This window comes from Salvelinus sp. IW2-2015, linkage group LG4q.1:29 (assembly GCF_002910315.2).
Source record: "Salvelinus sp. IW2-2015 linkage group LG4q.1:29, ASM291031v2, whole genome shotgun sequence".
NCBI classification, from domain to species: Eukaryota; Metazoa; Chordata; class Actinopteri; order Salmoniformes; family Salmonidae; genus Salvelinus; species Salvelinus sp. IW2-2015.
In genome coordinates, this window is record NC_036842.1 from 51,565,371 (window position 1) to 51,591,712 (window position 26,342).

Here is a 26,342-nt window from a genome sequence, read left to right on the forward strand (position 1 = left end):
TCTGTGTCTCTCTGTCTCTCTCTCTCTCTGTCTTCTCTCTCTCCTCTTCCTCTGTCTCTGTCTCTGTTCTCTCTTCTCCTGTCTCTGTTCTCTGTCTCTGTCTCTCTCTCTGTCTCTGTGTCTCTGTCTCTGTCTCTGTCTCTCTCTCTCTCTTCTCCTCCGTCTCGTGCCTCTCTGCTTCTCTCTCTCTCTCTCTGTCTCTCTCTGTTTCTGTGTCTCCTTCTGGATCCGTCTCTTCTTGATCTCTGTCTCGTGTTCTCTCTCCTCTCTCTCTGATCTCTCTCTGGTGTTTCTTCTTCTGGTGCTCGTGTGTGTGTGTCCGGAATTTAGTGCTGAGCCTGACACTTTAGGACCAGATCATACGAGCTGTCCAGGACGGGGGCCACCGCCACCCCACACATTCTACACAGTCCTGAGAAAGTCAGGGGGGCGAGACTAGGGGGTTATTTGGTGCTTGAATCCCACTACGCCCCTAGAGAATGATCCGCTTGTGTCTACATGTGAGCGGAAGGGGGTGAAAATCCAACGCAATGACCACAGACTGATTCGGTAGCCAGGGATGCTAATTTTGTTCTACTCTGTTTTTCCCCCTCTCTCCTCCTACCTCCATTCCCCACCACTGTTCCCTCTCTCTTCTCCTCTGTTCCTCTCATAGCCATAACCAGAGGACCACGACGTTCCGGCACCCCGTGACGGGACAGGAGTCTCAGGAGAACGTTGGTTTTATCCTCCAAAAACAGTGAGTGACTAATCTACTTTTATCTACCCTTTGTGCAATGAGAACTTTTGGGTCTCAGAATATCGCTGGAATGCTAGTTGGTAATGGTCAGTAACAGACCTGTGGCCTCTCAGGAATGTCAATGGCGTACATCTATTTGTAACTACGAGTGTGCAAACCTCAAACGCAGCCAATGCCGAGCTTAAGTATCTGTATTCATTCAGCGTCTCAGACAAATATCAATCTTCAAAGTAAATCCAACTGTGTATTATTTCAAGACTGTAGATAGGAGCCTAAGGTTTGTGGCGATGGCCAGATATGTCAAGGTATATGGAGCAGGGAAACAATCTATGGATTAATGGAATAGTGGTAAAAGCCAGWACTGTTGGGAAAGCTGACATTTGGGAAAGTTGGCTTTGTTGGAGTATAGATATGTAGTTGTTGTTTGGTGTATACAGCATTGGGTGTGAAGTAAAAGGCAAAGCCAGTGTTGTTTAGAAACTGAGATTATGGAACAGAGTGGTACATTAACCCAAATAGGATGTTCTTTCTCTCAGTCCCTTTYTGGATCATCAAGGTTGGAAGGGTGGACCATTTGCCCTCTCAAATGTCCAGAGCCTGGTCTCCAGATTCCACTTACCCTTAGCTGGCCTCTACCAGGCCATCTTAACCCTAACTGTGTGAACCAAATGGCACACTGTCAGTACAGCTATGATTTACCACCCTAACTGCTCATGAGTTGTGACCTACAAACTCTGGTATATAAGTCTAGTGTTATAGGCGCATGATCTGCACATCTTGAAACCCCCTTAAAATCTGCCAGATTTAGAGTTTAGCTCAGAGTACTGGTGTGGGATGACACAACGCAGCGCATCTGTCCATCTCTTGCTCTAATTTCTCTTTCTCTCTTTGCGTTCTTCTGTCTTCTCTCTTTTTTTTGTTGCTCTGCCCTCAGAAATTGTGTGCAAGGAGATTCTGAAAAAAATGACCAGGTTTTTCTTAATTCCTGGTTGCATCATTCCCAGATGGAAGATACCCTCCCAGCTTATCCCCTCCAGATTCTGGGAATCCTCCGACCAGGATTTCTGAAAAACCTGTGAACTTTGGGAAAGGAGACTAGCACCATTGGTAGAACCTTGTAGTTGGTTTTACTGAAGATTTTCTATTATATTGACAAGATAGTCAAGTGACCGCTCTAACAACGGGGTGGCAAGTAGCGTAATGGTTAGAGCGTTGGACTAGTAACCGGAAGGTTGCAAGATCCCCAAGCTGGCAAGGTAAAAATCTGTCGTTCTGCCACTGAACAAGGCAGTTAACCCGCAGTTCCTAAGCCATCATTGAAAATAAGAATCTGTTCTTAAATGACTTGACTAGTTAAATAAAGGTAAAATAAAAATAAATAAAATAAAACTTCTATTCGATCAAATAAGCTTCACATAGAAAATTTGACACTCTCATTGACCTCTACAAATATTCCTCACTTCATGGTCTTATTTTTTGTGGACAGATTTTGGACAGAGTAAACCCTCTCTCTTCACCTCTTCCTCTCTGGTTGTTGCTTGTCAGAAGTCTTCACTCTTCCTGTGCTCTAACCTTAAATGGGGGACCAAAGATGGGTGAATTTAGACTACCTTTGGTTAGAACAAAGTGCCAGTTTTCCCCCTCCTGTGTCAGGGTCCAACACTTTGGCCCAAGATGACACAGATTGTAAAGGTTGTGCACAGAGTCATTCCGTGAAAAAGATTTTGGATTTTGTTCCTCAACACAAAACTACAGTGACAAGCATGAGTTCATACAGAACTTTCTTATTTCTTGAATTTCTCATTGCATCTACACACTGCACTGGCTGCTCATCAACATAAAATCTAAACAGCCGTGGAGCAAATAACACGGACACCACACACTCACCAACGTAGAGCTCTGTTCTCTATCACTACCTCGCTCCATATCTCTCTCCAATCTGTCTCACGTTCTCTCTCTGGTAGTCGCTCCATCTCTCTCGTTCTCAAATCTAAACAGCCGTGGAGCAAATAACACGGACACCACACACTCACCAACGTAGAGCTCTGTTCTCTATCACTACCTCGCTCCATATCTCTCTCCAATCTGTCTCACGTTCTCTCTCTGGTAGTCGCTCCATCTCTCTCGTTCCCTCTTTCTCCCTCTCTCGGATCTAGCTCACTCTTGCTCTCTCCTGTGTCTGGCAGATAACAGGAGAGCACATTCCCCTGCTATGTTCTGATGGATCCGTCTCATTAACGGCTACAGTATGTGGGCGTGGAGGCCCATTTGAGCCGCGCAGATAATGTGTCACGGCCACTCAGCATGCACACTCTCTAGTACTGCATACAGAAGGAACAGGCCAGAGGTGTGTGTGTGTGTTTGTGTCGGTGGGTGCGTTGTGTAATGAGTCTCAGTGCAGCTGCAGCCTTGAAAACGTTTCGGGGAACTAGGCAAGCTATAATGCCGCAGCCATGAGAATTGTGGGATACAATGTAGCCTAGCACTACCTGTAGTTTGGTGAGCGATTTACAATCAGTGCATTCAACAAAAGTAGGTCAAACTACCACATAGATCACAGGRGTTGCTCTGTCTTGCWCTATACTYGGGRTAGTCCAGGATWTCCGTCAGGAAAATGTGGCGCCGGACAATGTGACCGGGAAGATTTTAATTTGRCGGCTATTTCAGAAATGTATTGGACCTCTATATACAGTGGGTGCACCACCCGTCAGGGTGACCACCCACAGTGCTCAGAATGACATATCACATTTAGATTATGGTAATTCATCTTAACAGAACATGCAACTCGTGTAATGAAGCAGCCAATAAAACAACATTTTCAAACATTTGCTAAAATATAATTCCCAGGGAAACTCCCATTCTAAACAGCGCACCTGATAGCAGGTGACAGAGATGAAAATCTCTGTTAGAAAGAGGGGGACTCTAAAGATGCAACAACTAGGATGGGTTGCTAATATAACCCGGACTGTTCCTTTGCTTCTGGACAACAAAAGAAAGTTGATATGAAAGCCAATAGAGCAGGAGAGAAATGCTGGTTTCAATGGCATACGAGGAAGTCTTTATGAAATAATTGCCTCCACGTTTCTATGGTCGGATTTTCTGTCGGCTACTTTGAATCAATAMGAAGTAAAARGTTCAGGTTTCAAATAATTAAGCACAGTATATGTTTTCAAAATGCGTACTGCCTCCAGCTCACACTGCAAAGTGGTGGGTGACAAGCTGATAGCCTTCCCTACCGTCGCCTATGCACTTGAAGCTCGCCTCCCATTCGTCATTCAATTACCATTTGAGAAATAAAAATAGTWGCTATTTAAGATACGACTGTGGCCGTATCTTGCTACTGCATGTAAAGCCGGCAGACAGGCATCGAGGCATTCAGGGACTGTTWGATTGAATGTGAGAATGGGCAAAACGAGTGACCTAAGCAACTTTGAGCGTGGTTTGATCGTCGGTGCCAGGCGCCGGTTCCAGTGTCTCAGAAACGGCCGGCGTCCTGGGCTTTTCACCCACGACAGTGTCTAGGGTTTACCGAGAATGGTGCGACAAACAAAACATCCAGTCAGCGGCAGTCCTGTGGGAGGAAACAGCTCGATGATGAYAGGTCGAYGGAGAATGGGAAGAATCATGCAAGCTAATAGGCGGGCCACAAYCAATGGCYCAMTACAACAGTGGTGTGCTGAACAGCATCTCGGAACGTACAACTCGTCGGTCTTTGAACACGMATGGGCTATTGCAGCAAACGACCACACCYGGTTCCACTCCTATCAACTAAAAACAAGAAGAAGCGGTTCCAGGGGGCACGCAATCACCAACACTGGACAATTGAGGAGTGGAAAAACATTGCCTGGTACGACGAATCCCGGGTTCCTATTGCGTCGTGCGGATGGTAGAGTCAGGATTTGGCTAAGCAGCATGAGTCCATGGCCTGGTGTCAACGGTACAGGCTGGTGGCGGTGGTGTAGGGAATGTTTTCCTGGCACACGTTAGGTCCCTTGATACTAATGTGAGCAACGTTCGCATGCCCCGAGTAATTCGCTGTGTCTGGGAGGCAAACGGGGGTCCGACTCGGTACTAACAAACTGAGTGTATGCAAGATGACAGTAAACAGACCACCAAATTTTTTGGGCTTTTTTCAATATTGATGTTGAGATGCTGATTGAAGTGCAATTAACTTCAATAAGACAGTCAAAACTGGACTCGAAGCCAGTTCCAACTGCTGATGTTTTAACTCCCCCTCCTATGCAGGACTGATTTAGACCTGGAGCGCCACGGTGTGTGCAATTAATTCATCAGGTAAAGAACGAAAACAGCAGGGATCTTGAACGTCTGCTCTGGCTCAGAACGCCTGGTATAGGTCTTTAGATTCACATATCCTTGTTCCAGCAGCTGGCTTTGATAGAGGCACCACATAAAGATACCAATCAAAGCCGAGTTGAAACCGTCATCTACGTCTTATAATATTGCCTGGGGAGACTGGCGTCTAAAGGGAACTGGTGTTAAAGTGAGACTGGCTGGGCCTCCAGACTCAGGAGTGGCTAAAGTGTCTAGGCTTCACACCTTATAAGAGGCACACGTTTTCGCCTCTTATTTTTTTATATCAGGCTGGATTGGCGTCTCCGCGTCCGGTGTCCGGTCTGACCTGCCTAACGTTGTCCGTCTGTTGCAAAACTTCTTTCTCTTCTTTATTCAATCAAGTCTATTACTCCTCTCTCTGTTCGTATCTCAACAGTATTTTGCGTGAATTCTTAAAACTGCTTGGTGCTCAGTTCACTCATCCCTTCAACGTCTCTCTCTCAGTCTCCCCTCTTCTCGTTCTCCGCTCTTTTCTCCTCTCCTCCTCTCCATCGTCTCTCTGCTCTCTTTCTATTCTCTCCTCTCCCCGGCTCTCCTCGTCGTCCTCTCTTCTCCCCTCGCGACCCTCCGTCTATCTCTCCCCTCTCTTCTGCTTCCTCTCATCCTCCGCCCTCTTCCTCGATCTCAGGTCTTCTCTCCTCTCCCCACCGTCCGCTCTTCTTTCTCTCTGACTCTGTTTCGCTCTGCCCGCAATGCAGTAGTCTCTCCTCTTGGCTAACCGCCTGCCTCTGTGCTGGTCACGTAGCATCGTTATCTTCCTCGTCTCTCTCTCTCCTTCTCATTCTCTCCTTCTTTTCTCTCTTCTTCTCTCTCGTCTCCTCTCTCTTCTCTCTCTCTCTCTCTCTCTCTTCTCTCTCTCTCTCTCTCTCTCTTCTCTATCGTCTCTCTCTCTCTCTCTCTCCCGTCTCTCTCTCTCTCTTCTCTCTCTCCTTCCTCATTGCTATGGTATCTGGTGATGATGGGCAAAGCTACGCTAGCAATGTGATGACTCGCTCACAAGAGGGATCGCTGACCCGCCGGGCAGGGCAATGCTTTTGTTGACTGTCGCCATGGCAGCGACAGGGTGGATTTCAAACACCTGGACCACAGGCAGACAAGGAATGGGGAGGGAGAGCAATGAGTGTGTTTCCACCTCCACAAGGCCTCACGCTGAGTATTTATACACACGCTTGCTCTCTGGATAGATCAGGAATGGGGTCGTGGATGACTTTTATGTGGCGATATTGTGGTACTCCAGAACCAAAGAGGCATTTTGAAGCAGTTTGTTGTCTCCTTTTAATGTGATGTTCCTTCTATACCTTCCCCTAAACTACTCTGTACAGTATCTAGGCCTAACATCACGTCCCCAAACACACCAGATTATTTTTTTTAATTGCCACTGTCTATCCTAATGACATCCCCTATTTGGGTGCACTACACTACACTACACTACACTACAAACGTGACCACAGTGCTTTTCTCCTCGCTGCACGTCAGTCTGCCCCTGAAGGGAGGCGGCAATGAGAGCCAAAGCCAAAAGCCCTTATAGCTGGTTATCATTTTCTATATTTGAAATGCACCCTGGTAACTGTCGTTTCCACTAGCCATTCTGGACTTTGCTAAATAACCAGCTAACGAATTCAAAGAAGGTTTTGGAGGAAATGACAACACCTTAGGGAAGTTGAAAATAAGCTAAAACCTGTGGGAAAGAATATCCCTTCAAGGCCCTTATTCCAGGGTGACAACTCTCAGGAGGCCCAGAGTGATGATAATAACCAATGTGCTGAAAAGCTGGCTGTCGCTGCCTAGATTGCCTGGCAGAATGCCCTTCGTAAGTGCCAGTCCTTGGCTGTGTCCCAAATGACACCCTATTCCCTATGGCACTACTTTTGACCAGAGCCCATAGGGTTAGGGTAAAGGTTAGGGCTCTGCTCAAAAGTAGTGCACTAGGGTGCCGTTGGGGATGCGCACCCCTTAAGTGTTTTCTTCCCCTCTCATGACGACAAAGTAAATGTCTGAGTCAGAGATGGAGAGGCGAGATCTGCGTTACCAGGTTTCTGTACAGCGAAGCGCTGAGGAATTCTGTGTGTGCAGATGTATAGATTTGACTATTTGTTTCTTGTGTTTATGGAAATGATGGGTTACGTGAGTCTCCTTGTGCATTTGTAGATTTAGTTTCAGTGATTATATTAGTTTCTGTTTCACATCGGATAATGAAGTCYTATTTTCATTTTATTTTATTTGTTTTGCCTCCATTTRAGTCACTATTATTGATTGAGCCTTTAGTTTTTAACACTTATCTTCTAGTTTTAGTAGCTTCAAAGGTTTTGCTTGATTGTTCATCTATGGCAGTGGTATTCAAACTGTTTTAGCGGGGGCCCCATTTTTTCCCTCCAGAATTTCTGGCGACCCCACACAACCCCACCTCAAATCTAATGACACAACCTTAAAATGGGAACYTTTAGATTTTTACATAAACACAATTTTGAATTCATTGTATTTTAATCTCTTATCAATTTTTTTTTATTTTATTTTTTTATGAATACCACTGATCTAAGCCTAAGCTATAATAATTTTGTCTTTTAGGTCATAATGAATAAGATTGTATGGACCGATTCTAGATCAGCACTCCTACTCAAAGACGCTTTGTGGATAGGGGCCCAGAGCGCAGTGCGGGAGGAGGTAATGATTTCTCTCAGGTGATGGCCTAGTTGGCTAGCCGCCCACAACCTCGCATCACTTCCTGACAGATGAGTTGGCTCTATCCATATCCTATGAGAGAAACCCCAGAGGAGTGTCTGTGCGTCTGTCTATAACATGAGCTGGTCAGTATGTGTAGGGAATCCTTTCTAATGCAGCTTTTTTGAAAGATATTACGTAGTAGAACTGCAGAAGTGTTGCTCTCCACTTTCTGGGGGACCGAGTTTTGAAATCAGTGGAATTAGACTATGATAGCTAAGGAGATGGAGAAAATGATGGCGTTTGATTGCAAAATGCAGAGGGATTCGAAAAGAGAACACACAGAAGGCTGTTGTATAAAACACCTGTCTCCGGATTACATCTTCAAACTAAGGGCAACCATGGCATCCGTGACAGAGAGGGAGAAGCGTATACGGGTAAGATAATCTRGCTAGCTACCTRTTCAGATATTACTCATTTTTAATTTTGTCAGAAAGTCGTTTTCATTTCAAGTTAAAGTGTACTGTTAGCTCGCTAGCTAACGTTACGTGTCTGTGTAGTAATATTATTCATATCTCAGAGCCATTTGCATTGCTAGTTATAGCCTAATGTTAGGTAGCTAACATTGAACCTGGTTTGTTAGCTACCTGCAGATTCATGCAGGGTAGTAACATTATGAGTTGGGATTATGGTTCATTGTTTAGCTAGCTATCTAGCTACATGTCTTAGAGACTCTACTATGCAAGTAAACATTTCAATAGAATGTTCATGATGTCACTACGACAACTGTTGATAGACGTAGCTGGTAAATATCATATCGCTCTGGCTATCTACTCCGATTTCAGAGCACTCTCTTCTGAGTGTGCCAGAGTGCAGAATAACTGACAAATTTGCGAACACTRAACACCCGTTGAATATGGCCGGTGTCAGGAAACGTTGGCAAAYAAGCGTAATTAAATTGTTGCCAGCAGTACAATTACAGTCACCAATGCATAAAAACAGCCTAAACAGCTCTGCTAGGGAATGTAAAATGGTCAGAGTGAGCTGTTCTCTCATTTGTGTCTGGAAGTAGCTAGCCAACATTAGCCAGTTAGCTTGGGTGCTTGACTGCTGTTGTTAGTTCAGAAGGCTCAGATCAACCCTACTCKTRGGCCAGAGKYTCCAGTGTGACCTCTGAACGCTCCGAGAGCGAAYCGCTCTSAATTTACYAACTGACAATCTGACAACGCTCTGAGTTTACGAACGCCCAGAGCACACTCTGGCACTCCAGATTGAATGTACTAACATACRCGTAGTATACACCAGCCTTTAGTCTTGAAATCTTTGMTTGTTTAGTGCATGACCTCACATGTGAATCCTTAGAGATGGGTGGGGCTAAGGCTTAAGAGGGTGTGAACGATGCTGAATGGGTGTAGACAGATGAAGAGCTCTCCAGTTGGTACCAAAACATGCAAAGGACATTTCCGCAAATGTGAGGTTACAAGTTTATCAACGTTCAAAGCATAATTATGATATACCATTTTCTAGCTCTGAGTCTACTTTTATCCAATGTAAAAAAAAAAATAATAATAAAAAAAACACAATTTCAAATTTTGCTACATAAGATCGAGCCGGTCCGTCACATATCTGGAAATCCTTGTGATTTAGTTRCTTTATTGAGAAACGGTGTGTGTGCTGTGCTCTGAAACACTCCACTATAGAGATCTAGCCAAATTACCTATTCATCCTTGGAGCATGCACACACACGCACGCACACAAATCCACAGCAGTGCACCCTCATTCCTGCCCTCGAACATCCGACAGCTACTACTGCGCTCTGGAATGGACAGAGCGACAAATCACATTAACAATGGCTGGACACAGACATGGTCGGCCAACACTGGAATCACTTGGAGCTCATTTCCTATTCATACAATGTAAATCTCACAGTACAGCGTGGGCAAGAGAGGGAGAAAGAGGGAGAAAAATGTTGGAGCTCTYTRAATCAGGTTCTTGGTCACCTCCCTGACCAAGGCCCTTGCTCAGTTAGGCAGGGCTGCCAGCTCTYGGTAGAGTCTTGGTGGTTCCAAACTTCTTCCATTTAAGAATGATGGAGGCCACTGTGTTCTTGGGGACCTTCAATGCTGCAGACATTTTTTAGTACACTTCTCCAGATCTGTGCCTCGACACAATCCTGTCTCAGGGCTCTACGGACAATTCCTTCGACCTCATGGCTTGGTTTTTGCTCTGACATGCACTTTCAACTGTGGGACCTTATATAGACACGGTGTGGTGCCCTTTCCAAATCATGTCCAATCATTTGAGTTTACCACAGGTGGACTCCAATACAGTTGTAGAAACTTCTGACCCACTGCAATTGTGATACGAGTGAAATAATCTGTAAACAATTGTTGGAAAAATGACTTGTGTCATGCACAAAGTAGATGTCCTAACTGACTTGCCAAAACTATAGATGGTTAACAAGACATTTGTGGAGTGGTTGAAAAACGAGTTTTAATGACTCCAACTAAGTGTATGTAAACTTCAGGCTTCAACTGTATACAGTAGCAAAAATGGCTACTAACCTGTTTTCACTGTGTTATTATGGGGTATTGTGTGCAGATTGCTGAATAAAATAAAAAATTTTTTTTAAGAATAAGGTAACAAAATGTGGAAAAAGTGAAGGGGTCTGAATACTTTCCGAATGCACTATGTTATTGGATAATGGCTTTTTTGGGCTTGGGCCCATTCAATTTCATTAATGTAGGGCTCATAAAATGTATTTAATATACGGCTCATTAGGCTCAGGTAGTATCAGGTTWGAATTTTCATGCTGATCAAAGCTCTAATAAAATCCAGACATATTTATTTGCTTTGTAATGCTTTTGAATGKCACTTCTGGTTTTGTCGGGAAATACCAGGTTACCCGGGAGAAAAGTGATTTATTCTCAGCATGGAACCTTTGTAAAATACTGGYAAKATATTAAATCATAGCGTGAACTAGATTTGCGGKGTTTGATGAATTGCACTGCCCCGTGGGTAACCTTTGTGTTGGGAGCGGCAATTTATACWTTCGACTTCAATTGAACTMCCACTCCTGTCCACACAGGGGTCCGCATTTGCACACCTCCKGTGAAAAGTGTCCTGTGGATGCAGAGATTTCGGAGTCCGTGGGGACATGTGCAGATTGGAGCGGACGCTCGATATTGCATCTTTTTGTTTCAGCGAACCTAGCGGACGAAGCGGAAGGTGTAAATTAGGTTTAAGGGTAGAGGACCCCCGTCAGAGAGGACAATGAAGAACCTTTTAGATTGATTCCTTTCTGATGAYGTCAACCTGTGCTCTGACTTTTAGTAATAATGATACATTATTCGGCATGCCCATATATTTATTGATATTGAGTGCAAGGATTGCTAACCTGGGCCTGTGTTCATAAAGCGTCTCAGATCAGGTCCCCTCCTGTCCATGTAATCTTATTCATTATGGCCTAAAAGGCATAACTGATCCTAGATATCAGCACTTGTTAGGAACATGGGCCCTGAGGCTTGAAAGAGAGCTGTTCTGGTGAAAGTGCAGACAAAAGGGCTCATCTCCACAGAACACCATTCTGTCCTTGGCCTCCAGGGTGTGTGCTCAGTCAACGGAGTCGTGTGTGTGTGTGTGTGTGGAGTCGCATCCTCTACCGGGTGTCTCAATGACACTCTGTGCACACACACACACACACACACACACACACACACACACACACACACACACACACACACACACACACACACACAGTTTGTCTCTCTCGCCAGTATGTCTCTCTCAAGGTGTCTTAATAGACACACACACACACCCGGTCATGTCTGCTCTGTGTGACCCTGTGCTGCTGTCTCTGTTTCTCACCAGGCCCGGCGGCCGCATGTCAAACCCCCAGCAAGCCGACCTGCGGCCCTCCAGCACCATCAGCGAGGCTTCCACCGCCGTCACCACCTCCACCGTGGACACCACCTCGGGGTCAAAGGTCAGTCCCAAAACCGTATTGATTTATTCTCTCCCAATCCTCTCAAATTTGACATGACGTTTTGAAATGACGTTATCTTTTTGAAGCACGAACGATACGGAGCGTTTCTGTTTTAGTTTCTGTCCTGGCCTTCCTGTATTATACCTATGCTAAAAAATGTATTCTACTGAGCCATTTACTTGTCTTTAATTATTTCTTATTGTAGCATTGCCAAGAAGGAACACGTAAATAAGCATTTCGCTGGACGATGTATACCATGTCTATCCCGTATATATTACGATAGCCTTGTCTATCGACGATGATTGACTGCCGTTGTTGATGGTGACGACATCGTGACTTGACAGACGATGGATGGTTTAGTCTATTTMAACTTGACTGGCGCCGCACAGTAAAGAACGGAGTCTCTTAAAATAACGTGGTGATCTTAACTGACCTAAGACAGATAGTTTTTACTAGGATTAAATGTCAGGAATTGTGAAAAACATTGAGTTCAAATGTATTTGGCTAAGGTGTATGTAAACTTGCGACTTCAACTGTATATCCTCTATAACTATGGCAGTAAAACTAGTTTAGTTTACCCTTTTAGGTACAACTTACACATCTTTAAGTTGTACCTAAAAAGTTGTTTATCTACTGTATGGCAGTGGATAAAAATTAGCTGGCTGTGGCAAGCTACTCKCCATCAAACCACAATGCCTACTCTCTCTCACATTGTGACCTAGGGCTGAATAATGTTCAACCAGCAGCTCGTAGAGCGCCCTCTTCAGGAAACCATTGAACTTTTTTATATATTTTTTATGACCGCAAATGAGCATACGTATTTGTTTATTCTATGTACTGTACCAGTCAAAAGTTTGGACACATCTACTCAATCCAGTGTTTATCTTCTTTTTTCTTTTTTTCTTTTTTAATTTTCTACATTGTAGAATAATTAAGACATCACAACTAAGAAATAACACATATGGAATCATGTAGTAAAAAAAGTGTTAAAGATATCAAAATATATTTTAGATTCTTCAAAGTCGCCACCCTTTGCCTTGACAGATTTGCACACGCTTGGCATTCTCTCAACCAGCTTCACCTGGAATGTTTTTCCAACCGTCCTCAAGGAGTTCCCACATATGCTGAGCACTTGTTGGCTGCTTTTCCTTCACTCTGCGGTCCAACTCATCCCAAACCATCTCAATTCGGTTGWGGTTGGGTGATTTGTGGAGGCCAGGTCATCTGATGCAGSAGTCCATCACTCCCCTTCTTGGTCWAATAMCCCTTACACAGCCTGGAGGTGCGCAAACCAGATGGGGTGGCATATCGCTGCAGAATGCTGTGGTAGCCATGCTGGTTAATTMTGCCTTCAATTCTAAATAAATCACAGACAGTGTCACCAGCACACCACCTCCTCCATGCTTCACGGTAGGAACCACACATGCGGAGATCATCCGTTCACCTACTCTGCGTCTCACAAAGACACGGCGGTTGGAACCAAAAATCTAAAATTTGGAATCATCAGACCAAAGGACAGATTTCCACCAGTCTAATGTCCATTGCTCGTGTTTCTTGGCAAGTCTTCTTCTTATTGGTGTCTTTTAGTAGTAGTTTCTTTGCAGCAATTCGACCATGAAGGCCTGATTCACGCAGTCTCCTCTGAACAGTTGATGTTGATGTGTCTGTTACTTTAACTCTGTGAAGCATTTATTTGGGCTGCAATTTCTGAGGCTGGTAACTCGAATGAACGTATCCTTTGCAGCAGAGGAAACTCTGGGTCTTCCTTTCTTGTGGRGGTTCTCATGAGAGTCAGTTTCATCATAGCGRTTGATGGTTTTTGCGACCTCACTTGAAGAAACTTTCAAAGTTCTTGAAATTTTCCCTATTGACTGAACTTCATGTCTTAAAGTAATGATGGACTGATTTTTTCTCTTTGCTTATTTGAGCTGTTCTTGCCATAATATGGACTTGGTCTTTTACCAAATAGGAATATCTTCTGTATACCACCCCTACCTTGTCACAACACAACTGATTGGCTCAAACACATTAAGAAGGAAAGAAWTTCCACACATTAATTTMTAGCAAGGCACACCTGTTAATTGAAATGCATTKCAGGTGACTACCWCATGAAGCTGGTTGAGATAATGCCAAGAGTGTGCAAAMCTGTKWAGGTAAAGGGTGGCTACTTTGAAGAATCTCAAATATATTTTGATTTGTTTAACACRTTTTTGGTTATTACAAGATTCCATGTGTGTTATTTCATAGTTTTGATGTCTTTGCTATTATTCTACAAATGTAGAAAATAGTCCAAATACAGAAAAACCCTTGAATGAGTAGGTGTGTCCAAACTTTTGACCGACACTGTATATAATATCGGCTCTTTATCTGTGGAATAAAGACCGATCCAAATATTTCTGGGAATGGCTAATATCTGCCGACAGTATTGGTCAACCGATTTATCGGTCGGGGACTATATATAGGGAAAAGTAATTAACGACTGGCATTAGGTGATGATGAATGGCTAGGGGGGCTGCTCTCACACACCTTTGACCAAGCCTCCATTAAAAGCCACCAGACAGTGGAGAGGAGGGGGGCMTCTGTCTGCCCGTAGGAGGCTGGATTAATTAATGTCGGCAGACCTCAGAGGGGGAAAGTTAGACGTGTGGATCTGACGGAATTAGACGTGGACTGTGTGTTTATGGAATTGTGCAGGTTGAGGGTGAATGTGACAGGGCAAGAGTGTGTGTGTGTGCGTTTTGTGTGTGTCAAGTGTAAAATGTGTGCCTGTTTGTGTGTCAGGTGTATGACGAATGACAAGTTGTGTGTGGCTCAACATAACAAGCTCGGGGCCTTCTCTCCAGGCTCTACTGTGACCCCGGCAGAACAGTCAAGCCCATTTCAAGCCGCAGGTGGGATACACCTGATCCTCACCCCCCCGCCCCATTTATAACTTGAAAGGCGATTCACTACCTGACTTTCACTTTGAAGACTGGTCTTAGTGGCATTCCTTCCCCATATTCCTTTAAGGCTTTTGCGTAAAGCCAAGAGAACAGGCTACTGTAGCATTAGCATGAAATGAGCTCTCTCTCATTCCTTTCTCTCGCTCTGTCTCGCTCTCTCTCTTTTGCTCCATATCTCCCTCTCTTTGGCAGAGGATGGGAGAGCACACACACACACACACACACACACACACACACACACACACACACACACACACACACACACACTGCTTCTCTTTCTTAGGCACACACACACACACCACTAAACAGAGGTAAATCATGTCCACCCCATCAACAGGTGGACCCAGACTATGATTGAATGTGGCACACCGGGAGAGGATCGGGCATCCATCACACTGGGGCTCATCAGTTACCATGATGAGAGACCACAGCTTTTCGCCACCGTAACCCTATTCCCTTTATAGTGCAGTACAAAAGTAGTGCACTGCATAGAGGATAGGGTGCCATTTGGGATGCAACCCAGGTGATCCCACCCCCTCCCTCCATAAGGGATCAAGCAATATCTTTTGCTTTACTGATGAACATCAGCACTAAACCGCTGCATCAGTTTCCAGAAGCATGAGTCATGCTTTTCCTCTCTGTTACGACATTAAGACAACAACAACAACAACAACAAATCGGTGCGCCAGAACATTACACTTGTTTCTTCGCTCGCATTCCTGAAAATAAGCACCAATGTGTCTGTGCCAGACGGTTCCCATATGCTGTTGTCAAAGAGATGGTTCCCAAGTCTTTGTCAAAGAGATGTCTTCTCTTCAAACTCTTCAAGGCAGTGTGACGGTACTGTCACCACATAGTAAATTGCAGACAAATACATACTGAAACAGACTGTAAAGAGTATGTAGCGTGTACGGTGCATTTGGGGAAAAGTATTCAGACCCCTTCCTTTCCCCCCCATTTTGTTACGTTACAGCCTTATTCTAAAATGTATTTTCTTTTTTAAATAAAAAAATCTCATTAATCTACACACAATACCCCATAATGACGTAGCAAAACAGGTTTTCAGACATTTTTGCAAATGTATTAAAACAGAAATACCTTATTTACATAAGTATTCAGACCCTTTGCTATGAGACTCGAAATTGAGCTCAGGTGCATCCTGTTTCCATTGATCATCCTTGAGATGTTTCTACAACTTGACTGGGGTCCACCTGTGGTCAATTCAATTGATTGGACATGATTTGGAAAGGCACACACCTGTCTATATAAGGTCCCACAGTTGACAGTGCATGTCAGAGCAAAAACCAAGCCATGAGGTTGAAGGATATGTCCGTAGAGCTCCGAGACAGGACTGTGTCGAGGCACAGATCTGGAGAAGGGTACCAAAACATTTCTGCAGCATTGTCTGTCCCCAAGTGGCCTCCATCATTCTTAAATGGAAGAAGTTTGGAACCACCAAGACTCTTCCTAGAGCTTGCCACCTGGCCAAACTGAGCAATCGAGAGGAGAAGGGCCTTGGTCAGGGAGGTGACCAAGAACCCAATGGTCACTCTGACAGAGCTTTAGAGTTCCTCTGTGGAGATGGGAAAACCTTCCAGAAGGACAACCGTCTCTGCAGCACTCCACCAATCAGGCCTTTATGGTAGAGTGGCCAGACGGAAGCCACTCCTCAGTAAAAGGCACATGACAGCCCACTTGGAGTTTACCAAAAGGCACCTGAAGGACTCGCAGACCATGAGAAACAAGATTCTCTGGTCTGATGAAACCAAGATTGAACTATTTGGCCTGAATGCCAAGCATCATGTCTGGAGAGAACCTGGCGCCAACCCTACAGTGAAGCATGGTGGTGGCAGCATCATGCTGTGGGGATGTTTTTCAGCGGCAGGGACTGGGCGACTAGTCAGGATCGAGGGAAAGATGAACAGAGCAAAGTACAGAGAGATTCTTGATGAAAACCTGCTGCAGAGCGCTCAGGACCTCACTGGGACAAAGGTTCACCTTCCAACAGGACAAGGACCCTAAGCACACAGCCAAGACCACGCAAGAGTGTCTTCGGGACAAGTCTCTGAATGTCCTTGAGTGGCCCAGGCAGAGCCCGGACTTGAACCCGATCCAACTTCTTCTGGAGAGACCTGAAAATATCTGTGTAGCTACGCTTCCCATCCAACCTGAAAGAGCTTGAGAGGATCTGCAGATAAGAATGGGAGAAACTCCCCAAATACAGGTGTGCCAAGCTTGTAGCGTCATACATAAGAAAACTCGAGGCTGTAATTCCTGCCAATGGTGCTTCAACAAAGTACTGAGTAAAGTTTTTTAATTTTTCCCCCCATAAATGTATTTTAAAAATTCTAACCCCGTTTTTGCTTTGTCGTTATGGGGTATTGTGTGTAGATTGAGGGGGATTTTTTAAATATACATTTTAGAATAAGTCTGTAACATAACAAAAGGTGGAAAAAATGAAGGAGTCTGAATACTTTCCGAATGCGCAGTCTATAGCCTTTCACTGACAAAAACTGAATCTTACATTAGAGACACTAGTGTATGGTGTGATATACAGTAAGTGCCAACAAATTACATTTCTGTTGGCACTAATATCACTCCCATATTTCCACGAGTTTACCCGGCCTTAAAATAGACTATATTACACTACGTAGACAAGGGAATCTGTTTTGACAGCTCTGCTGCCGTTTTAGTGTCTACCTTCCACGCTTGGTCAGCAGTGGTTCTTATAATCGTGTAATTAGACACCTTTTTTTATTTTCTTCTTCCCACCAGCTGTAGCGCCAGCGCCCCCGAGCTTCCGACAACGCCGCTAAAGCACTTGTAGCCGTCACATCCCGCCAGTTAAACCCCTCAGCCGTAACACCCTGCTCAGGTTTGGGATAGAAATGATGGGAGTCTGTGTGTGTGTGTGTGTGGGAGGTGGTGTGTGTGTGTGTGTGTGTGTGGGGGGGGGGAGGTGGTGTGTGTGTGTGTGTGTGTGTGTGTGGGAGGTGGTGTGTATGGGAGATGGTGTGAGGGAGGTGGTGTGTGTAAGGTACAGGATACGTCACGGCCTGTAGTGTACTCTATACACACACACGGCTTGCCTCACGTCATATCACTGACATGCCAGGGGAGTTGAGTGGGGCTTTGCTAGGTGATTTGTGATGTTGATAGGCTCGTTTAACGCTGCAATTAAGGTACTGGAATGACGAGTGTTGCAGTTCAGCGAGGGGACGGAGAGCGACCACATGACGTCGAGCGCTGACGTCAGAGGTGTCGGTCAACGACGCCCCCCCCCCCCACATGTCGTACCGCGGTCCATGCTGCATAAATGATACGCTTCGCTCCCTTTTCTTCAGTGGTTCATTACAGTACTGAGTAGTAGGTTATAATTCAGGTCATAGGGATGCATGCATACACAGCTCCACGGAGGTAAATCACGTCCACCCCATCAACAGATGGACCCAGACTATATTTGAATGTGGCACATTCCATTAATGCGTCGGTGTGTGTGTGTGTGAATGCATTTGAGGAACTTTAAGCATGTGAATTGCTGTCCGTCTGTCTGTGTTTGTATGTACTGTATGTATGACTTGTGGCTGGTGCGTGTGATAGGGCTGACCCTATTTGGTCGACCGAGATCTCTTTAGTCGAGCGGTCACTATTTTAGTTTTTTTTTCATGGCGCACAAGACAGCTGTCTGATTCGCACCTGTGTCAGTGGACTAATCCATTGCGAAGGCCAAGGGGATGGCACAGTCCATCATTCTAAGACGTGATACTGAAATTGTAAATGGATATTTTATCCCCAAAAATAATGGTACAACACTAATAGATCTAATATTACTTTATAACAAATGCGATTTCCCCCGCGTTGGATACGGTTGCTGTCCGTGGTTCTGAAACAATCTTCAGTGCGCCCTAGAATATGGGGCCTTTCCCTATGTTGCTATGTGCATAATAGCAAAGTTAACCAGCGTGTTGGGGTTGAGAGCAATGCAGCGAAGGCAGCAGAGACAAGGAAACAGCCCTTGCCTTAGCCTAATTGTCTAAGAAAATTGAGGAGAGAGGAAATTAGGTCTATTTTCAATCGCCTAACCATTAAATGTGCCTGGCTCTATAAATCATCCACATACACTACCAGTCAAAAGTTTGGACACCGACTCATTCAAGGGTTTTTCTTTATTTTGACTATTTTCTACATTGTAGAATAATAGTGAAGACATCACAACTGTGAAATAACACATATGGAATCATGTAGTAACCAAAAAAGTGTTAAACAAATCAATCGCTTTTTGTATTTGAGATTCTTCAAAGTAGCCACCCTTTGCCTTGATGACAGCGTTGCACACTCTTGGCATTCTCTCAACCAGCTTCACGAGGTAGTCACCTGGAATTTCAATCAAGCGTGTGTCTGTCTATATATGGAAAAATACGTATTTAAACATTTCAACCCGTCGATTGGTCGAAAGAATAGGATGACTCTGTCGACCAAGATTATTATTTTTTTAGTCAGGGACAGCCCTAGAGTGTGATGTGTGTGTGTGTGTGTGTGTGTGTGTATGTGATGTGTGTGCATACGTGTCTGCGTGTTTCCATGAATGTATTGTGTCTGTATGTTGGTAGCGTCAACCTTGCATTTGTGTGTGTGCGGCGCATGCGTGGTTGATTCATGGCCCTTACCCAGCAGCTGTGTCTCACTAATGGCCGACGAATCGATCTTCACCAACGGAGGGGATCACACAGACACACACAACCCAGAGGGCATCATTCAGCCTCCACAAGCTGTCCTGTTGACGGTTACCTCTATAACATAAAAATAACATGAGCTGGCGCACACCCAGAAAATAGTTTGTGTGGAGGTGCTGACTAACGGCGAATAAACTATAAACTATCAAAATAAAGAAAGTCAGGGTCTGACCCTAAATACCAATGAAGTTGCTGGGAGATTACACGTGGAGTGTGCGACTCTCTTTATTTTGATCGTTTATAGGCTACCTCTATAACCTCATCAGCTGTAACTATATGCTCATGATKACTACCGCTGTAGACCATTACCAGCAGCTAATGGGCCCTAACGGCCATGTCAGACCTAGTTGAACTCTCACCTCCTGGTTAGTAGGAAGAGCAATGGGCTCACCCACCCCAGCACCCCCTAAATGGTTCCTCCCGAGGTGTATTACTATAAAACTCATGGGAGTAATTTTTTTTCTTCACTCGTTATTTATGTGGGTGAGAGTTTGGCTTATGGTAAACTATTCTCCCAAATATTCACAAATTTTTCGCTTGCTTAAAAATCTAACTTCATTTGATTGCATTGGGTCAACCAATCAGAACATAATGTAAAATGTGTGACGTGAAACTTAAAAAACTTTACGAGCAAACAGCATTTCTTCTTTTGTATCATGCTACGTATTCCAACTCTCCTACAAGAGACCGTCGTGTACTGGCATGGCCGCGTGCACCTTTTTAGTGTGTCCCCTTTTCAAGTATGATTTTGAAATTGAGGATAGAACAGTAGAAGCTAAATTGTAAGGGCTGGTGAGGTCAAAGTTGAAATAACTAACCAGTATGCTGGATGTGTGTGTCCTATAGGGCTCCAGGTCCAGTGGGAGGGTGCACAGTTTTGGGAAGCGAGAGCAGTCCATCAAGAGGAACCCCGATGTCCCCGTGGTGGTGAGAGGATGGCTCTACAAACAGGTAAGCAACACATGCACACACAACACATACACGCACACACGTATGCGTACCTACACGTACAAAGGCGCACACACCTAATACGACTAATGAAACTTGAAATGCGCACACACACACTCACACGTATGCATACCAACACGCTCGAAGGCACATACGGCTAATGAAACTTGAAACGCGCGAACGTGCACACACACACACACACACACACACACACACACACACACACACACTGTCTATCAGGGTTTCCCAACCCCTAAGGAGAGGTTTGGGAAGTACTTGCATAGGCTGCCATGGCAACAGAGGTCATGGACACATCACATGGACATGAATTGGGTTGCTTTTCAAAAACAGGATAGAGCTCATTGGTTGATAGGTATCTGTAGGACAATACTGATTGGCTGATAGTGGGACAAGCAAGCCAATGGAGATGATAGACATGGGTGTGCAGGCTGTCAGTTGATTGGTCGACAGGAACTCTGATTACAAAGCTCATCGGTTGACACAAAGGGCTGCGGAATCTACAGGATACTGTCGATTGGTTAGTAGAGACACACAGAGACTCATAGAATAGAGCTCATTGGTAGATAGGTGTCTGTAGGACAACATGATTGGATAAACTGGTAGCTGGGTGTATGGAACATATTGTATACGTTCTTTTGTACACAGTCCCAAATGACACCCTATTCCATATATAGTGCACTACTTTTTACTTGAGCTGGTCACAGGTAGGGCACCAAATAAGAAGTAGTGTGTACCATTTGGGATACACCCAGTGTCTTAATGAGCTCCAGGGTTGACCTTTGAACCCAGTTTATGTCTGCCAGGTAGATGGATGTGACTTTGCCCTCACTGGGAAAATCCAGCACTGTCACATTTTTATAAAACTCTAAGAGAAAAGAGAAGCACAATGCAAATATCTTTAACTGACAGACACGCATTATCGGTGGAAACACACAAACACCCACACAGAAAGACACGCTCTTTCTCTCGCTCTCGCTCTCGCTCTCTCTCTCGCTCTTTCTCTCTCTCTCTCTCGCTCTCTCTCTCTCTGGCACCACACACACTCACTTCTGAGGGAACGCTATTCAAACACCAAATGAGTTTCCTCCAAAACAAACTCCCTATCATGACAATGGGGACATGAACACGCTCTTCCTACCAGGGAAAAGATTCAAACAGGCAGCACTTAATTACTGTGTGTGGCGTGTGCGTGTGTGTGTGTGCGTGTGTGTGATCTGTTTTGAAGTGTGTTTTTCCCTTCCGTCTTTCATCATTCCCCTGGCTGCAAGTGTGTTTGAAAAGCGATGGCAGGCATTGCGGGGCCAATAAAGGAGTGTAGGCCTGACTTCTCCTTCGCCTTCTTTTGCAGGACCGCTCTGGAATGAGGCTTTGGAAGAGGAAGTGGTTTGTGCTGGCTGACTACTGCCTGTTCTACTATAAAGGTGAGATGGTTTTTGTGTGTGGGGGTGTGTGTGTAGGGGAGATGCGACGTGGTATTTTCGTGCTGTAAGTGTAGGCTTAATGACTTCATAGGCCTGTTTCCTCTGCCGCTGACCTGGCACCAAGATGTGAGCGTAGGACAGTTTTGTTTTGTCCACTGTTAATACACCCCCCCCCCCCCGCACCAAAATAAATTATGTTTGTAAGTCAGCGGTAAAGTTTTCAAGATGGACTACTTCCAGTACAGAGCAAAACTGGGATGATGATGATGTGTTCAAATCAGATCAACATGTCCTATTGGCTGAGATAGAGAGAGGGCCAAATTGGAGAACAACGGAAGCTATTTATAGTCAAAGTTTCATAAAAGGGCCTTTCTCGAGACTAGACGGCAATCTGGGATCTTGGCTGGGCCTTGTGAGTGAAAGGGTTTGCCGAGCGAGCCTGGAAATAAACCACACGGATACTCATTACACTTTGTACTTTGGTTTAATCTCACCGTGTTTGTTCTTGCCACATCTTGGCGACGCCAACGAGCGCTCATCATTCCAGACCCCTGGTAGTCTATGGTTGAGTCCCAAATGGCACTCTGTGCCCTGCTTAGTACTATACTTGTGGTCAAAAGTAGTGAACTATACAGAAGTAGTGCACTACTCCGAGAATAGGGTGGCATTTGGGACACGGCCTCTCCTGATCCCCAGCCACTGTCCACAATCTGAACCATTCTCAATGTTGCCTTAACGTTAGGAGAGAGTTAGGAGAGCGTTATGTAAGAGATTGGAACCAGAATGTCTGGAGTTGATGAGGGAGCCAGAGGTTTAATCAGTGGTTAATCTGATGTGTGTCCCGAGGTCTCGCTCTTCATTTTTCTCTCGCCTTCACTATCTCTCCCTGTGTCACTCTCTTGCTGTCTAACCCCCTCTCGCTCACTTACTCTCTTTCACTTTTACTCCTTCCCCGCTCTCTCACCCTCTTCCTCCATCTTTCTCTCTCTCTCTCCCCTCTCTTCATCTTCATCCTACTCCCATTTTACTCCATCAAGTCTCTTTCGGCCGCCATCGACTCTTTCCCTGTTTCTCGCTCTATTAATCTGTTCATTCTCTGCGTTAAGGTGTGTATGTGTGGGCAGATAAAAGGACGAGGCCCCATGTGGAGAATTTCTCTCTCAAAGCTCCTTGAATTTATTTTTAACCAATTACTCTTTAATCCGAACCCCCCCCCCACCCCCGCCTTCACTTATCAACCAAACATTCCAATCCACCACACACACACGACCACATGTTTTACACACACACACACACACACACACACACACACACACACACACACACACACACACACACACCCCCACACACACACACACAACACACACACACACACACACACACACACACACACAAATTCTAGCACTCTGTCACAATGTGCAGCGGTGGAAACAGTCCCCCCATGAGAGTTGTCCCTTTTTATTTATAGCGGTGTGAGCTAATTAAGATATGACCAGGCTCTAGTGTCAGAAGGGGCACACAGTGGCATGACACTGATGCCAAACCGGGCAGAGGACGGCCGTGGTATGAACCCGGCCAATGCCAACTGGATGGGCGGAGAGCGATTTAGTGGAGTGGCAGTGTAGTGCCAGTTTGGGTGGCAGTGTAGTGCCAGTTTGGGTAAGGGGGGGGTTAGTGGTTTGGCAGAGTACTGCCACATGGGTGTCGGAGGAGGGGAGTTTTTTTTAACTATCCAAAATGATTAGTGGGTCGTAAGTGACATCTCTCTCCCACCCCTCTCTCTCTATGTATCTCTGTTTCTCCTCTGTCTATCTCTCTCTCTCAATTCAGTAGACTTTCTTGACATGGCAAGTTAAATGACTTACATTGTCAAAGTAGACATATAACAAAAAACGGCAATAAGGCATCAATAATAGTAGCAGTTGTGGAAATGGGTTTTCAATTAACAGCAGCTACAACAACGATATGAATGAAAATAACAATACATTAAAGCAAGTAGTAGACCAGTCTCAACATGACGTGGCGTGAAAGCCTAAACAAAACTAAATGGGAAATATTATTGACGTTGCACTTTTCACTGGCTTCTCCTCAGGTTGTGGCCTAAGCTGCACATTTTGCCTTTTCACTCAATAAATATTGGATTAGATTTTATAGTTTCAAATTCTTTGTACCGAATGATCATTTTGGGAAAGATTCTCTTCGGTCTGAGTATTTGTCACAGTGGAATAGAAAATGCAGCTCTGTCTCTACCTCTCCCCTGGAGCAGAGTGAGCACAGCCTGTCCTCTCTGGGCAGCCAGGTTTGTCTGTGACGACCAGTCTCTATAGCCAGACTGTTCTCACGGAGTCTGTAGCTAGTCAGTGTTTTCCTCAGTTCTTCTATTAGTCACAGTGGTCAGATAGTKWSKRYSRYMSWMACTGTCTGTTTAGAGCCAAATAGCATTGAAGCTTTCTTTGATTTTTATATTTTGCTTTTTGCTTTGTGATCATTTGGTTGAGCCAGATTTGAGTGCTGTCCTGAGACTCTATGGGGTTGGTTTGGGTTAGTGAACTGAGCCTCAGAACCAGCTGACTGAGGGAACTCTTCTCTGGTTTAATCTCTTGACATTGTAGGGTTGTGTGATTTAAATGTTTTAGGGTCACTTGTTTTTAGATGGTTGTCAAATTTGATGGCTGTTTTTTCTATTCGAATAAGGAGGGGGGGGGGGGATTGGCCCAATTCTGCTCTCACATGTGTTATTTTTTTTGTATTTCTTTGCACTTGCAATACAGTCTTACAAAACTCAGCATGCAGTATTTTGATTGGATTTGTCCCATTTGCTGAATTCGAGAGTGGACCCCATACTTCACGACCCTTTAGAGCAATTGGTTCTATTTTAAAGCATAGAATGCTTTTCTTCCTTTGTCTCTCAGCTGTGAATGCTACCTGTGAATTCTACCTGTGAATGCTACCTGTGAATGCTACCTGTGAATGCTACCTGTGAATGCTACCTGTGAATGCTACCTGTGAATGCTACCTGTGAATGCTTACTGTAATGCTCCTGTGAATGCTACCTGTGAATGCTACCAGTGAAAGCTACCAGTGTCGCTGATATTTAGTCCTAGATACGTGTCATTTTTTTGGTGTGTTCTAATAGAACTGTGTCCAAATAGAATTTATATTTGTCATCCTGATTTCTGGACCTATTTTGGAATATCATCATATTTGTGTATTTTTTTAGGTTAAGAACCTGTGCCGATGATCTAGATGCTGCTGTAAGCCCTCCTTAGCGGCAGACAGCAGCACCAGGTCACCTGCGTACAGCAGACGCTTGATTTCAGCGTCGGGTAGGGTGAAACCAGGTGCTGCACATTCTTCTACTGTTTTTTTGCCAATTCATTCATGTAGATGTTAAATAGCGTTGGACTTATTGAGCAGCCCTGTTTCACTCCACGTCTGTTTGCTTGTTGCCAATTTGACCTGCACGTTTGTTTTTAGTGTACATTTGATTTAATAGCATCCTATGATTTCCCTCCGATACCACTTTGTATTAGTTTATTAAAAAAATACCTTTGTGCCGAAAAATGTGTAAATTTTGCCTTTCCAATCTGGCTTCTGCTCAGGACGTTGTGTTCATCAAGGAAATTAAGTAGTCTGCTATTTATGATACTGCAGAGAATGTGCTGTTAACGCAAATTCCTCTAATTATTTGGATCAAATTTGCCTTCATTTTTATAGATTGGTGTGATCAATCCTTTGTTCCAAATATCGGGGAAAATACCTACAGTGAGGATAATGTTGAAGAGTATAGCCAGTTTGAATATGTAGTCTGTATATTTGATCATTTCATTTAAAATATCGTCCGCACCACAGGCCTTTTTGGGTTGGAGAGTGTACAGTTAATTATTGTTCTGTAATTGAGGTATCCATAGGATTCTTAATTGTAATTGTTCTTGTATATATTGTTGTATTGTTTTGTCTTTGTTGTATTGTCTTTGTTATATTGCTGTAGAGGTTTGCAAAGTGATTTCTTCACATATCACCATATTGGATAGCCAATTTATTTAATTTATCCCAGTTCTCCCAGAAGTGGTTTGATTCTATGGATTCCTCAATTCCATCCAGGTGATTTCTAATGAGCGGGTGTTTTTTTGTTCTTAGGGTTTGTATTGCTTCAGTGTTTCCCCATATTGAAGGTGTATATTTTTGTTGTCTGGTTCTCTGTGTTTTTGATTAGATATATTTCTCAATGACTTTCTTAGATTTTTGTAATCATTATCAAACCATTTTTCATTCTCTATTATTTTTGGTTTGCTGTTATGTTTCTTTATATTAGCCAAGGAGGATAATTTGTCAAATATAAAGTTTTTTTTCCAAACTTCCAAATGTACACCTTCATWGCTGTAGGAGAATGTTGAGGCTAAAAAGTTGTCCAGGAGAGATTTGAATTTTTAGGGTACTAATTGCTTTTATGGTAGATTTCTGTACTGTTTGCACTCCATCTATAGACCTGTTTAGTGGCATGTCATTTATTGGGCCGTGATGCTTCATGGTTGTGTTCCG

The 26,342-nt window shown here is 44.3% G+C and overlaps 1 protein-coding gene across 17 annotated transcripts in view; it reads left to right on the plus strand.

Moving 5' to 3' along the window:
* Positions 1 to 26,342, plus strand: part of LOC111962122 (pleckstrin homology domain-containing family A member 7) — a 180,509-nt gene that overhangs the window by 109,433 nt on the left and 44,734 nt on the right. For 16 of the 17 annotated variants that reach the window (XM_023984958.2, XM_023984956.2, XM_023984957.2 and 13 more), the window contains 4 exons: positions 656 to 739; positions 11,621 to 11,735; positions 20,257 to 20,361; positions 21,728 to 21,800. In XM_023984958.2, coding sequence (XP_023840726.1) covers positions 656 to 739; positions 11,621 to 11,735; positions 20,257 to 20,361; positions 21,728 to 21,800 — 377 coding nt within the window. Of the gene's footprint in view, positions 1 to 417; positions 501 to 655; positions 740 to 11,620; positions 11,736 to 20,256; positions 20,362 to 21,727; positions 21,801 to 26,342 lie in introns of those variants that run through there. The other variant, XM_023984968.2, reaches the window with a different exon arrangement.